Source organism: Gopherus evgoodei, chromosome 1 (assembly GCF_007399415.2).
Source record: "Gopherus evgoodei ecotype Sinaloan lineage chromosome 1, rGopEvg1_v1.p, whole genome shotgun sequence".
Lineage (NCBI taxonomy): Eukaryota > Metazoa > Chordata > Testudines > Testudinidae > Gopherus > Gopherus evgoodei.
The window spans coordinates 59,850,697-59,866,579 of record NC_044322.1 but is presented as its reverse complement, the minus strand read 5'-3'; the positions used below and the strand labels follow the sequence as shown (position 1 = coordinate 59,866,579).

At 41.1% G+C, this 15,883-nt stretch overlaps 1 protein-coding gene across 3 annotated transcripts in view; it reads left to right on the top strand.

The window, feature by feature from the left end:
- DGKH (diacylglycerol kinase eta) overlaps positions 1-15,883 on the top strand; it is a 135,991-nt gene that overhangs the window by 53,722 nt on the left and 66,386 nt on the right. For all 3 annotated transcript variants that reach the window (XM_030565839.1, XM_030565832.1, XM_030565822.1), the window contains 7 exons: positions 275-377; positions 2,247-2,409; positions 5,846-5,960; positions 6,918-7,057; positions 7,691-7,778; positions 10,769-10,854; positions 14,047-14,146. In XM_030565839.1, the coding sequence (XP_030421699.1) occupies positions 275-377; positions 2,247-2,409; positions 5,846-5,960; positions 6,918-7,057; positions 7,691-7,778; positions 10,769-10,854; positions 14,047-14,146 (795 nt within the window). The remainder of the gene's footprint in view (positions 1-274; positions 378-2,246; positions 2,410-5,845; positions 5,961-6,917; positions 7,058-7,690; positions 7,779-10,768; positions 10,855-14,046; positions 14,147-15,883) is intronic.

Below are 15,883 nucleotides of genomic sequence, written 5' to 3'. Positions count from 1 at the left end.
TGTTAGCATCCTGTAATTCGGTGCTTTTCCTAGAAGTGGGAAATCTGCAGAATTTTTAAGGATCATAGTGCATTCAGAATATTTTGTTTAGTAATAGATAGCTAAACAATCTATGGTTTAATGTTTGTATATGTTTGAATATACTGCAATATAGTCTGTTATATATTAACCCCATCTCTGAATAATATCTAGCTACTGTATCTATTCCAATTTTACCCTAAAATCAGATTAAATGTTAGGAAACAATTATTTATTTAACTTTGTTTTTCCTCAGGTTCACACTGCCTGTAAAGATCTGTATCCTCGAAAATGTCCGCTTGGACAATGTAAGGTATCCATCATACCTCCAACAGCACTCAACAGCATAGATTCTGATGGTACGTAGTATAACAGGGCCATTAGTAGGTATTCTATAGTTATGGTTTCACTGAGATTTCTGCTTGAAGCAGGGCTAAAATCCCTCTTCTTCACAGATAAATTTAGTCTCTGAATTTGGCACAATAATTCTTCAGATGGTAATTGAATTTGCCATGTAATTATATTTTAGAAAAGTACGTAGTAGCTTGCAGAGGAAATATTTTTAAATGCTTCCTTTTAAAATTTTTCTGTTCTCCTCAAGTTTCTCTGGGCTCCGCCAGCTAAACAACCAGAGTCCTTGAGAACTTCACACACATGCATTCTAACATGGGCCACTTTCGGAAAACACAAAGAATGAGTTCTTTAACTCCAAATCACTGTTTTGTGTTACGCAAAGATTAATTTACTGAACTCCTCAGATGCACTCTCTTCTGATGTTTTTGAGGATAAAAAAAATATCATTTCCATTTTCTATCAAAATTGTGTTTTAATTAGAAACACTATGTGAGTCATTGAAACATGAACAGATCACTGTTAAAGATAGTGAAAATTGAAATGTGCTCATTGGTTGTTCAGGATGGAGATGAGCTTGACTGTAGGTGTAGGAAAGAAGGTGAAGTTGAGGTTGGGAAGATGAATTGTTGAATGGAGTGCTGAGAAACTAAACTGTTCTATTTCATTTTTTTTTATAGTTTGTGTTGGTGGCATATACAACCCAACTACCATACTTATAAGTTAGGCACTTTTTTTTTTTTGTATGGGATTGATATAAATGACTGTGAATACTGGAGATGTTCACTGACTGTTTGAACTTACTGTCTAATGTCTTTGGCTGAAGCAGTGAAATTGCTTCTATTTATTATTCATGCTAAGAAGATTGCTTTCATTATTAGTGCAGTTAGATTGCTTATTAGTAAAAAATATTGCTTTAAATTATGCATTAATAGAAAGTGGAATTATATTAAACTTCTTACATTTTCAAAGTCAATTTTTTCTAATTCATCAGATCTGATTAGAGTTTTAGTTTTCAGATTTGTTTTTAGACAATTAGAAAGAGATAATTACTTTATTCTTGCCTGAAATAAGAGTCAAAACCTGGTCACATATGGCCTGATTCAAAGTGGTGTTGAGCATCCATAACTCCCATTGGGCCCTCAATGACTGTGATTTTCATGACCACACTGTCCATTAGCACTGTTTGCTAAAGTCCTGACCCAAAGCCCGTTGAAGACAATTGAAAGTCTTGCGAAGACTTCAGTAAGCTTTGGCTCAGACCATAAGAGTGTGTTGTTCAGTCCTTCCATTATAACTCAGCTGTATAAATTCAGTCTGAAATAGAAGTTTTCATGCAAAGTCTCAGTTGGGCATAATTTAACAATATAACATTTAGTGGAAATGTATGGGGCTTCTTAAATTTGGTGGGAATGGGAACTTTTGTAGATTGGAGGACTCAACTCAACATTACTGCAGTGTGGTGCAACTCGATAGAAGCTTTTAAAAACAACAAATCAGAAAAAAATATGGTTTATATCAGGAAAATGTGTTTGATGTTATGGTGATGTAGGCTGGAAAAAATTGAAACATTTCATCAACCCACCTTTTTGCTGTGGAAAATAAAGCTATTTTCTTTTGTGTTTTGCTAAATTTAGACAACATTTCAGATAAAAATTTGGGAGACAAAAAGCAAAGTAGTAAATTTTGAAGTAGTTTTAATATAACAGTGCTATTCTCCTTGAGGCTAATACTCAGTTCAGTTTTTGCATTATGCATCATATGATTGCATCCTTTTTGTCCTTTCATCCATTTTCCTTTCCTTTCTCGTGATTTCTCTTGAATGTGTTCATATATAAAGATCTTATTTATTTCATTCTTTCTAACTTTGTTCACAGGATTTTGGAAAGCCACATGCCCGCCATCCTGTGCCAGTCCTCTTTTAGTTTTTGTTAACTCAAAGAGTGGAGACAATCAGGGAGTAAAGTTTCTTCGTCGATTCAAACAGTCGCTAAATCCAGCTCAGGTGTTTGATTTAATGAATGGAGGACCTCATTTAGGGTAACGAACTTTGCAATCTTGAGCAAGCCTTTTCAAAGGGAATTGAGTACAAAGGTGACTCAGTTGTCCCCTAATTATAGTATTTTTTACAAATCTCTGATATTTGCTTTCCTATTAACATCCGTAATTTAAAACACCAGTCACCTATAACTTCATTATCAGTTCTGAGGATGTGTAGGATTTTATTTATTTTAAAAAAAGATTCACTTGAAATTAAAAATGCATTCATATTTTTCATGGACTTTTGGCTAGCTCCAGGCTGTGATCTCTACAGTTACGTCTATACAGCCTGCAGCAGTGGGGCTTGTGGAGCTCGTGCTAGTGCTCTAAAAATATCTGTGTAGACAGCACTTTGAAGTTGTGGCTGGGGCTGGAGCTTGGGCTCTGAAGCCCAGGGAGGGGGCTGATCTGCCACAAGCTATGTAGACATACCTAGTGAGGCCCTAATTTAGGAAGGCAATTAAGCACATGATTAAGTGCTTTCCTGAATCAGGGCATTATACACAGCTGAAAGAAATGTGTTCTTTTTTTTGTGTATATTTTGAACATATAGTGCATCTATGATTGGTAGCTCATTGTGAATATCTATATACAGAAATATGTATATGTAAATATTTCTGTAATGTCTTAAAATAGCTTTAGAATATTATTCTAACAAAGCTTTAGGGCAGGTCTACACTACTGGTGAAGTTGCTCTAACTTACGTCACTCCAGGGTGTGAAAAAGCCCCCCCATGAGCAACACAAGTTTCGCATTGTTTACACCAGCGCTATGTCAGCAGGGGATGCTCTCTTGCAACATAGTTTCTGCTTCTTGCTGCAGTGTAGTAATTATACTGACAGGAGAACGCACTCTCATTGGCATAACGCATCTTCACCAGACATGCTACTGCAGCATCAGTGCAGCTGCCCCGATGTAGCACTGTAGTGTAGACTTGCCCTTAGAATTTTGGACACAAATGGCACTTCGAAAATACTACAGGAAATCATGTGGTTGGTTAAGGACATTAGCTTTTCACCACTGGAGACCTACATTCAGGTTACAGTCAGTGGCGGATTAACAACTTTGGCGCCCCTAGGCCCTCAAAAAATTGCCCCCTCCAGCTCACCTCTGCTCCCCTGTGTTAAGCCTTGCGGGGACGGAGGAGAAGGGGAATTGTGGCGCACTCAGGAGATGGCAGTGGTGGAGTGGAAGTGAGCTGGGGCAGGAAGTGGTTCCCTCCCTTCTCCCCCCCCCAAGAGTCACTCCTCACATCCGCGGGCCCCAGCTCACCTCTGCTGTGACTCCTCCAAGCGCTTTCGCGCGGCAAGTCTAGGAGAGAAGGGATAGAAGGGGCGTTGTGGCATGTTCGGGGGATGGCAGCGGTGGAGTGGAGGTGAGCTGGGGCAAGGAGCGGTTCCTGGCCTCCCCGGGTTACTTCCCGCGCCCGCAGGTCCCAGCTCACCTCTGCTCTGCCTCCTCTGAGTGCTGCTATCCACTTCTCCCTCCCTCCCAGCGCTTTCATGCGGCAAGCCTACGAGGGAGGTGGAAGGAGGGAAGTGCAGCGCGCCTGGAGGAGGAGGCGGGCCTGGGATTTGGGAAAGGGGCAGAGTTGGGGAGGAGTCATGAGCCCCCCTGCAAATTTGCCGCCCTAGGCCTATGCCTTGTTGGCCTAGCCGATAATACGCTGCTGGTTACAGTTTAGGTCACAAATGCAAATATTGCTTTGTGATTAAATATGCTATTCATGTCAGGTAACACCAAGTGAATATATTGATTTTACATTTGTAAAGATGCGGAACCAGAGGTGCTGCAACAGTTTTTGTAGTGGGAGTGCTGAGAACCATTGAACGGAACTGTAAACCCTTTATATAATAGAAACCACTTCAAGACTTCTAGAACCCCTAGTTCCAGCACTTACGCGCAGAGCTATGTTTGTATGATAAAAATTTTAAAATGCCCCCAAATAAAAAAATGCATGTATCTATATTTATGTCTATATCTGTAACTCACTCTCCTGCATAACCCTAATTTAGATCCAGACTTAAGTTAAAAAACATCCTTTCCACCTAATATTTCACATGCAGGCTCTTGCCGGAGGAAAAAGAGAGGAAGCTTCAATTGAATTGGATAAGCCATTTTTGAGATATGAAAGTTTGAAAAATGTATCTTTATTTTTTTAAAAGTCTGGGTTTTTTGTAAAGTTGTATCTCAAAAGCACCTTGGTTTAAATACTTGACACAGTAAAGTTGGGAGGTGATTGACTTTGGCAGCGGTTCCAAAACTGGGGTCTGTATAACCTCATCTATCAGATGGTGCTGATAACTTCCTGTTTTCAGCTATTTGAAAGGCAAAATCGTATTCTCTGTGCAGTGTACTTCTAGAGAATGATTTCTGTTCCTGGGGTGGCAAATATCATTTTGGCATCAGCTTTGTGCTTCCAAACACTGTTTGAGATGAGTAATATTGTGCCTTGTTTTGAATATACATCTGCCTATACAAGATTCAATATTTTCATTAGAAATGTCATAAACACTTAAAAAATCTGACATTCACATTATGTGCTTCTTTTAGAAATAATGCTAAGGTGATACATGTTCTGGAAAATAATATACATAAAAATACACAGCCGTATTTTTATCATTTAAAGAATCAGTATTTTTTTTAGTATTTCTCCTCTTATTTTCTCTTAGTTTTCCCATTCCTGCTCTCTTCTCCTCTTTGATCTCTATTTCTTCATGTCTCCTTTTCCTTTCTTCTTAGTCTCACCTCTCTGTTTGTTCTCTGTCTCCTCTGTCCTCCTTTTCTTTATCACCTAAGGAGAATATTGTATTGTGTATCTTGGCAGAATTTGAAGAACTGAAGGAACTGGGGGCAGGTAAAGTCTATGAGTAGAAACAAGACATTGTTTGAAGATCCAGTATGAAATATATTTGCTCTGTTCGCCTGATTCCCATGACCGCCATCTCATGTATAGTGATTAATTTTCCTTTGGTTTAGAAAAGTCACAAGTTGGCAGGGGACTGGACTGTCCACCCCATCCACATTCTGGACCCCACACTGCAGTCATTGCTTAACCTTTACTGGTGTAAAATTCACAGTGACTGCCATGGTGCCTCAAACATCTGACTTTGATTGGCATTCTCAGAGCATGGACTCTATGGTTTGGTTCAGTATTCTGACAAACCTCACATTTTTAAAAAACTGAAAACTGCGCATGAGATCATAAAGGGAAATTTTTCATTAAAATTCTGCTTGTTATTTCCCAGAAAATAGGGTAGGTAGAATATATTGTAACAGATAAAAGTGTAAGTTACATATGGTGTAGTAGTTGGACTTATCTACATCCCTATTACCACAAAAGCAAAAGCAGGCACCTATGTACTGTAAATACAAGCATTTTCATTGAATATCCATGAATGGGCATGCATTCTAACCAGTTGCATTTTCCTTTCAGTTTGCGGTTATTTCAGAAGTTTGACAATTTCCGGATTCTTGTATGTGGTGGAGATGGAAGCGTTGGTTGGGTTTTGTCAGAAATTGATAAACTCAGCTTGCACAAACAGGCAAGTGTATGTACTTACTTTTTTTTTTACATTTTCCCACAGGTAGGTAGGTAGGTAGGTAGGTAGAGGGCCAAATCCTGTAGTCCTTACTTAATTAACACTCCCACTGAAGTCACTGGGAAATTTGAACTGAATAAGGACCATAAGATTTGACCTACAGGTTTGAATTAGTAATCAGCTATATAATTAACATTTGCTTCTTGAAAGGGTAAACATTTGTGTTAGTTCAGGGGTGGGAAAACTATGGCCCATGGACCGGATCCAGCCCCTCAGGGATTTGGATCTGGCCCGCGGGATTGCCACCCCCGTGGCGTCGCAGGCTCACCTCCGCTCTGGGAACCGGGAACCGTGGCCAATGGGAGCATCAGGGGAGGTACCCACAGGCAAGGGCAGTGCGCAGAGCCCTCTGCTCCCCTTCCCCTAGAGGCCACATACAGGCAGAGCGGCGCGGGGATAGGGACAGGCCACTGTCACCCCAGAGTCCTCCAGGTAAGCCTGCACCCTGCACTGCAACTCCCTGCTCCGAGCTCCCTGCCTGCACTCCACCCCTTGCCGCACCCCACACACCTCTTGCACCTCAACCCCCTGCCCTGAGCCCCCTGCTGTACCTCGCACCCCTCCTGCATCCCAACTCCTTGCCCTGAGCCCCCTCCCGCTCTCTGCACCCCTCCTGCACCACTGCCCTGAGCCCCTTCCCACACTGTGCACCCCCTGCACCCGAACACCTTTCCCTGAGCCCCCTCATACATCCCACACCCCTCCTCTGCCCCAACCCCTTGCCCTGAGCCCCTTCCTGCACATTGTACCCCAACCCCCTTCCCCAGCCCTACATTTGTGGCCCTGCATGCAATTTCCCCACCCAGATGTGGCCCTCAGGCCAAAAAGTTTGCCCACTCCTACGTTAGTTCATGCTTCCAGTTCTTTTATTTGCAATAAAAGATGTGTTCTTTTGCTGTATTCCAGTGTCAGCTGGGAGTGCTTCCCCTTGGTACTGGAAATGATCTTGCCCGTGTCCTTGGTTGGGGAGGGTCATGTGACGATGACACACAACTTCCTCAGATTTTGGAAAAGTTAGAACGAGCCAGCACTAAAATGCTGGACAGGTAAAAATATAAGTATGTGTGTATGTGTATTTGTGACAAATTTCAGAAATGCCTGCCCGGGTTTCTAATGGTCTAAAACTCTTTCTCAGAGGTTGAATTTGTTGTTGTTTTTGTTGTTTAAACAGCTTAAAAGGTAGCACATTAACAAACCCCATCACCAGTTGAGTTCATTTTCTCAGTTTTGTTAAGACTTTCTTGGTCCAAAAGCAGCTATTCTCCCTCTTTCTAGTTTTGCATGAAAACTGCATGGCAGCTGTGTTCATTTACGTAGCAAAGGAAGATCTTTGAATTTAAAAAACAAATTGGCTGTGCTAACAATCTAATGAAGGCATCATACCCTATTGTTTATTGGTGTGTTTATGTGTTTTGCACACGAGTGTGTATGTATGTACATATTACCAAATTCACAGCTTCCACTAACTTTCTAATAAGAGTTTTTGTTGTTTGGCATACTCAGGGTGAAATCCTTTTTGAGGCCGAAAACCCCAGGAAAGACCCCTTATGTGTGTGATTATTTAGTAATTGGTCACTGAATTTTCTTTCCGTTGACAAGTGGAAGTGTTTGTTTTGTGGATGTTAGAAGAATCTGATAATTTGGAAAACTTCAAAAGCTGCTGCTTCTATTTCCTTCAGATGGAGTATAATGTCATATGAACTGAAATTACCATCAAAGCCTTCTATTCTTCCAGTTACTTCAGAAGAGGAATCTGAGGAATGTCAGGTGAGGCTTTATTTTGCATACATTTAGGTGTTTGAGTGACAGCACTGAAAAGATAACAAAAACAGTTCTGAGGGTATGGCTACACTTGCAGCCATACAGCGCTGCCGCGGGAGCGCTCCCGCGGCAGCGCTTTGAAGTGCAAATGTGGTCGCAGCACCAGCGCTGGGAGAGAGCTCTCCCAGCACTGCAGGTACTCCACCTCATCGTGGGGATTAACTTACAGCGCTGGGAGCCGCGCTCACACTGGCGCTTTGCAGCACTGTAACTTGCTGCGCTCAGGGGTGTGTTTTTTCACACCCCTGAGCGAGAAAGTTGCAGCGCTGTAAAGCGCCAGTGTAGCCAAGACCTGAGAAGTGGTACAAGAAATAAGTCACTTGAATTGCTCTTTAAGTCACATCTAGTTCATGTCATAAGTATATAATATAATAAGGTTTCCATTTCTTGGTTAAAATATTTCATATTATTTTTCCAAAAAAGAGTGAGGTGAGTGGTCCTCATCAGAGTGATCAGAAAGAACTCATACCAACAATGCAAGAATTTTCTTGTAAAAACATTTACTAGTATATCTTGAATTTGGGGAAAATGAAATGAGAGGTCTTTTTGGGAAGGAATTTGCTTTCTTGACAAGAATAAAGTCATTTTGGACCCGATGAATGTGCCTTACAGGACTTCATGTTCTTCTGTCCCCTTTTTGTCCATTCAGACATCTCCAAATAATGGCTGGATTGGTGGAATATCCTAATACAGCTTTCAAACTAGCTGCCTACCTCGCTGCCATTGTAGCATCAATCTGGGGGTGGAATGAAGTGTTGTGATTAAATTCATGTGGCATAAAAATGTAATTATGTCTGGAAATGGAAAAATATCACCCTCCTGTAAGATTTCATGTAGCTATCAATCTTAACTTAAGAATACTTGAGAAGCAGAAATTAATTAGTAGGTCCCTGATTAATTTAACCATTCAAACATTACCAAACCTATTTGGATAGTCAGGAGTTGTTAAATGCTGGGAGTTCATTAGATAACTGAGATTCAGAGGGGCTGGGGTCCCAGCAGCAGAAATTCTACTGTCCTTTGCAGTGGTGCTGTAACAGTTTTTACAGTGGGGGTGCTGAAAGCCAGTGGTCCCCAAACTTTTTACCTCTTCCCCCCACCCTTCAAAGCTGGGGCCAGGAGCAAGGTCATGGCTCTGGAAGGGGGGCACATGGACAGGAGTAAGGGGGCCAAGGCTGGGGATGGAAGCAGAGCCCTATATGCAGGGCTGGCAGAAGCCAGGGGACCCTGGGCATGAGGCTGACAGCAGCCAGGGGCCAGGAGCGAAGCACCTGTATTTCCCACACCTATGGTCCTTTACCACACAACTCTGTCCCCAGTGGATATATGTCAGTAATGCACTGCAGAGATTATGTATTCTACCATTTTGTAGAACCGTCAGTGCCTTCAAGTACATCATCTTCTACAGTTAAGAAAAAGAAAATGTATGGAATGTTCCATTATATCTTTCTACAAAATTGTTAAATTTATTTCCAATTAAAGCTAAAGAAACTAGTTGTAGAATACTTGTAATCTTAGTATTTAGAGAATAGATACCATAGGCCATTTTGCTAACTGTAATTATCTTGAATTATAAAGGATCGTTTTCTTTTGGGCACCTTGAACTGCCTCCACCCCACCCCACCTCCCTGCATATTAATATTTTCTGTATGGTTTAGTTTGGGTTAAACTGAATTTTAAGTCTTTGAAATAGTAGAGACGAATAGACTAATCTTACATTGTGTTGTACCAAATTGCAGCATTGGTTTAAAATGGTAGATATTGACACACACACTCATTGTCACCATAACCATTTCATTTGAGACCTATTGGGAGCTCAGACATCAGTGTTCGTTCTTCTATGCTACATTTTATTTATTTTCTCTTTAAAACTAAAGGTGCTTTCATATCAGAGCTCTGGAGCTAAAGTGGGTGGATAAAGGAAAAGAAGAAATTATATTTCTGCTTATTCCATGTCATGAATGGAAACCCAAGTCACTAATCTTTAAATCTCAAGAACACATAGTCATTTTGAAACAGAATTTAGATTTTAAACTAAGGGCTAGATCCATACCTGATATGGACTGCCCACCATTAGGGACAGCATGGAGCTGCACCACCCTAGAGAGAGTGTCAAGAGGCAGAATGGTTCTCTGGTGCTCAGAGAAAAATCAGATGCTATTAAGGTATAGCTTGCTGTTCCTACGTGCTGGTGAAGGGTGAAATCTATGGACATGGTCCTGGCCCATGATGCCTCCCTACACCCTCCCTGAGCATAGGGTGTGCAGGTCTGTGTGATCCTTACACAGACTGTGCAAGCCGGGGCAGGGGACATCTCTGTGCTCTTCCCTGCATGCATCTACATAAAGGCCAAGCAGAATCTTGTCACGAATGGTTTATTCACTAAGGGCTAGGCTTTGATAGTATTATACCAGTTTAGTAGCCCATACTCCACTGCTCACCCTATTCACTTCAGTGGGACAGCTTGTGGCATGAGGTACTATTCAGTATTAATAAGGATTTCAGAAGCTGGCCCTAAAACTATGATTTATTCCCAACCCATTGATTTAGTTGCAGGGTATCTTTCACTTTTTTCTGGAAAAAAGTTTCTGACTATTACAGATTTGAAATCTGTTCAGACCGTCGTCTGAAAAAATAGGATGATATTGTTGGCTATGGAGGGTGATAACTTCAAAGAAACCTTTAACTGGATTTTTAGCACAGAAATAGCTATTACTCATTTTTTATCCAGAAAAGATAGAATTCTTAATTCAACATCTCACAGTCACTGATTTTGAATATTAAATTGCAGTTAAGGGGAGGCATCTGACCTTTCTGCTCTAAGTGTAGATCTAATACGTTGAAAGTAATCCCACTTATCTGGGATGATAATTACCGCTTTGTGTTAAATGCTAACACGGGTGGAATATGAAGACTCATTTTTGCTGCATTTTCAGATATCTGCTTATGAGGATTCAGTTGCTGCTCATCTCACAAAAATCCTCAATTCTGATCAACATTCAGTTGTCATATCATCTGCCAAGTGAGTTGATGATTTTGATATATAGCGTGTGGGATAAATCCCAGTGTTCCATCTACATATATGAACATTATAACCTTTCTAGTAAACTCAAATTCCTTCTAACTCTTGGTCAGCTAATTTGGCCTAACAGTATCCTGATTTACATGTTATAAAGTACAGTTGGTTTCTTTCTATAATTATGTTGTATTGTATGTGTTAATGTAATTTAAACATATCAATCACACAAAAATCTTAAAGATCATGTAATGCAAAAATCACTTAGTTACTTAAGACATTAGTATACTGAGTTAAAATGTAAACCATATTTTTACTCTGCATATAAGAGATCTGGTTTACTTAAAGGGGTTCTTTTTGTTCACATCCAGTCTATTAGACGCACACACATAACCAGTGTGGAAGTAGGAGTCTGCAGCTATATGGAATAATTAAATGTGGGCTCAAGCCACAGAATTTTGATTCCCAATTTGAACACCTCTATATATGAGGGCTCATCTCCCTAGAAACCATGAATCCCATATGAAATCATAGTGTTCCATTTTACCTTGCTGAGTTCCACAGGTCAACTGTATGTTGTGTGAAAAAATACTTCCTTTTGTTTGTTTTAAACCTGCTGCCTATTAATTTCATTTGGTGACCCCTAGTTCTTGTGTTATGAGAAGGAGTAAATAACACTTCCTTATTTACTTTCTCCATACCAGTCATGATTTTATAGACCTCTAGCATATCCCCCCTTAGTCATCACTTTTCTAAGATGAAAAGTCCTAGTCTTATTAATCTCTCCTCATATGGAGATTGTTCCATATCCCTAATAATTTTTGTTGCTCTTTTCTGAACCTTTTCCAGTTCCAATATATCTTTTTTGAGATGGGGCAACCACATCTGCCTGCAGTATTCAAGATGTGGGCTTACCATAGATTTATATAGAGACACTATTATATTGTTTGTTTTATTATCTATACCTTTCTTAATGATTACCAACATTCTGTTTGCTTTTTTGATTGCCGCTGCATATTGAGTGGATGTTTTCAGAGAACTATCCACAATGGTTCCAAGATCTCTTTATTGAGTGGTATCAGATAATTTAGACCCCATCATTTTATATGTTTATGTTTTCCGATGTGCATTACGTTGTATTTATCAACACTGAATTTCATCTTCCATTTTGTTACCCAATCACCCAGTTTTGAGAGATCCTTTTCTAGCTCTTTGCAGTCTGCCTGAGACTTAACTTTCTGGAGTAGTTTTGTATTATCTGCAAATTTTGCCACCTTCCTGTTTACACCTTCTTCCAGATCATTTCTGAATATGTTGAATAGGACTGGACCCAGTACAGACCCATGTGGGACACCACTGTTTACCTCTCTCCATTCTGAAAACTGATCATTTATTCCTACCCTTTGTTTCCTATCTTTTAACCAGTTACCAATCCATGAGAGAACCTTCCCTTTTATCCCATGACAGCTTACTTTGCTCAAGAGGCTTTGATGAGGGGTCTTGTCAAAGGCTTTCTGAAAATCTAAATACACAATATCCACTGGATCCCCCTTGTCCACTTGCTTATTGACTCTCTCAAATTAAAAGGGGCCTTTCATTTTGGCAGCGGCCAAATGACTGACAATAGAGCCAAGATTGTATGCATCTGTTATTACAGTTTTTTTCCATCTAAGAAAGCAGGTTATTACAGTGCAGTTCGTATCAGGATGGTCTACGTACTGCACCGTTAATATTTATCTGTGCCAGATGATCAGAACTCTGGATTTTAATTGTTTTCTCTTTTTAAGATCCACCATTTATTCATTGCAAATTGAAACTACACACAATTAACAATAGTAAGTGTTCATGCAAGCCCAACACATAAATTTATTCTGCATGTTCAGAGTAGGCAAGAAAGGCCAAATTTTGCTGTCATTTACACTAATGAAAGGTCACTGTCATCATTGTCATTTGAACAGATTTATCTCAGGATAGCATGTGTCTCAAAGGTCTCGATCCTGCATTGAGAACTCTGTAAATGGACCCTGTGATGGGGTGGATTAGGCCCAGGCTAGGAAGGAGCAGAAAAGAAGTCCTCCAAGCAGCCTAGAGTGGTTGCAGGGAAGAAGCCAATTAGGGCCCAGCAGGGCCATATAAAAGGAGCTGCAGAAGAGAGCAGCAGTCAGTTGTTGGCTGGAGCTGGAGAAGAGAGGACTGTGTTCCTGTCTGTCTGAAAGAGCAGCAGGACCACAGAGAGCTCAATGTGGGCAGGGACCGGGGGAGCAACAAAGGAGCTCCTGGTTGTCATCTGGGACTGAGTAAGGGCTGAGCCTGGGGAGGGCCACAGGAAGGTAGTGTCTCCAGAAAGGAAGCTCTGGGAGTATGGACCCATACCAGGGCCAGATTACTTAAAGACTGAGCCCAGGGAGGGCTGGAGAGACACCAGCCAAGGGGTGCTGAGACAGGCCCCTTGTGGACTGTATACCCCAAAAGGAGTCTGTTATGATACACATACACAGTGTGCGTGACTCAGCCAGAGGGCTGAGTTGCTGGAAAACCACCTGAGAACCACCGACAGGGGTCACTCTCGAGAGGTGAATGCTGCCCCGGTACAGACTTCTGTACCCATGTAGAGTCTCACTGAAGTCTGCATGAGTGCAAGGGTCTGCCCACTTGGAATGATTTGCAGATTGGCCTAAGTCGGTATAGGGAGAACAAGTTGTTATCAACTCTGTTGGTATGGTTGATGATACTGATAATAAAAGGTATGCAAACAAAGCAATAAATAAAAATGACTACATTAATGTAATCTAAGTTAGAAATAAAAGGGAAAACGGAAGGAAGGGGTAGGGAACCAATGTGCACCACAAGGCACTGGATACTTAAAAAGAAAAATATAAAATCTACTTTTAAAAATTATTTCATGGTGTCCCCTTTACAACCAGAATGGTCTACAGTTGTATATACACTGTAGATTAATGGCTATAATTTTAATGGTCATCCACTTCCACATGTGAAGTGTATGATTTTAAAACTTTGGCTATAAGTTTTTCTTAATGTTCTCGTGCAAAGAGGCATAGGAGTTCTCTTTGCGTTTGGTGGAATTGCAATAAGAAAACCAAAAATATGTTAGTAATTAAAAGATACATCCAATAATCAAATATTAATTGATATATCCAGTTCATTTCTTTTTATTTGACTCCCTTTTTTTATCCAAAGGATATTATGTGAAACTGTAAAGGACTTCGTGTCCAAAATAGGGAAGACCTATGAAAAAACAATGGAAAATGCAGAGGAGGCTGATACCATGGCCATTAAGGTAAGAACTTTTGTTAACATGTTTTTTTTCCAGCTACTATTAGGTTTTTACAATTTAATGAAAATTAAATTAATTTGGGGGACTGGATATTCTAATTCAAAAGTAGTTCAGGAGACCTGACCCTTTTCTCAATGAGCTATAAGTTGTTTTTCTTTCCATTAAAAGGACCAACTTTACACTAGAAAACAATCTATTAAATTTACTAAAGATGAACTTTTTGTCCTTCCCATTCCACAAAATAAAAACAAGACTCATAGACTTTAAGGTCAGAAGGGACCGACAAGAACATCTAGTTTGAACTCCTGCACATTGCAGGCCACAGAATCTCATGTATCCTCTCATGTAATACACCCCTAATCTCTGGCTGAGTTACTGAAATCCTCAAATCACGATTTAAAGACTCCAAGTTACAGAGAATCTACCATTTGCACTATTTTAAACATGCAAGTGACCCAGGCTCCACGCTGCATGTTCTCTGCCAGTCTGACCCAGGAGAAGATTCCTTCCCAATCCCAAATATAACAATCAGTTAGACCCTGAGCATGTGGGCAAGACCCACCAGCCAGACACCTGGGAAAGAATTATCTGTGCTAACTCAGGGCTGGTCTACACTAGAGGGAAAATCGATCTAAGATATGCAACTTCAGCTACGTGAATAGCATAGTTGAAGTCGAAGTATCTTAGATCAAGTTACCTACCGTCCTCACGGCGCGGGATTGATGTCCGCTGCTCCCCCCATCGACTCCGCTACCGCCATTCACACTGGTGGAGTTCCGAAGTCGCCAGGAGCTCATTCGGGGATCAATATATCGCGTCTAGATGAGATGCGATATATCGATCCCCGAGAAATCAATTGCTACCCGCCGATATAGCGGGTAGTGAAGACGTAGCCTCAGAGACCTACCCATCTAGTGTCCCATCACCACCATTAGAGATATTCACTGCTACCTGTCACAGATCAGCTACATGCCGTTGTAGGCAGTCCCAACATACCATCCGCTCCATAAACTTACCAAGCTCAGTCTTGAAGCCAGTTAGGTTTCTTGCCCCCACTGCAGCCCTTGAAATGCTCTTCCAGAACTTCACTCCTCCGATGTTTAGAAACTTTTGTCTAATTTCACGTCTAAACTTGTTGATGGCCAATTTACATCCATTTGTTCTTGTGGCCACATTGGTGCTTAACTTAAATAATTCTTCTCCCTTCCTGGTATTTATCCTTCTGATGTATTTATAAACAGCAATCATATCTCTCCTCAGCCTTCTTTTGGTGAGGCTAAATAATGGACACTTGATGTGGTTGAAAAGCTTATCAATTGAAAATTACTTTTCAGTTAATAGTATATATCCTAACCGAGGAGTTCTCAAACTTAATTGCACCATGACCCCTTCTGACAACAAACATTACTACAAGACCCCAGGATGGGGAACTGAAGCCTGAGCCTACCAGAGCCCCGCTGCCCTGGGGGGTGGGGAGCGGGGGCAAAGCCCAAACCCAAGCTCCACTGTCCTGGGCAGGGAGGCCAAAGCCCAAGGGCTTCAGCTCCAGACAGGGGGGCTGTAACATGAGCCTTGGGCTTCAGCTTTAGCCCTGGGCGGTGGGGCTCGGGCTTTGGCCCTGGCCCCCAGCAAGTCTAAGACAGCTTTGGTGACCCCATTAAAACGGGGTTGTGACCCACTATGGGGTCCTGACCCACCATTTGAGAACTGCTGTCCTAGGCATATATTAGGAAAGTGAGT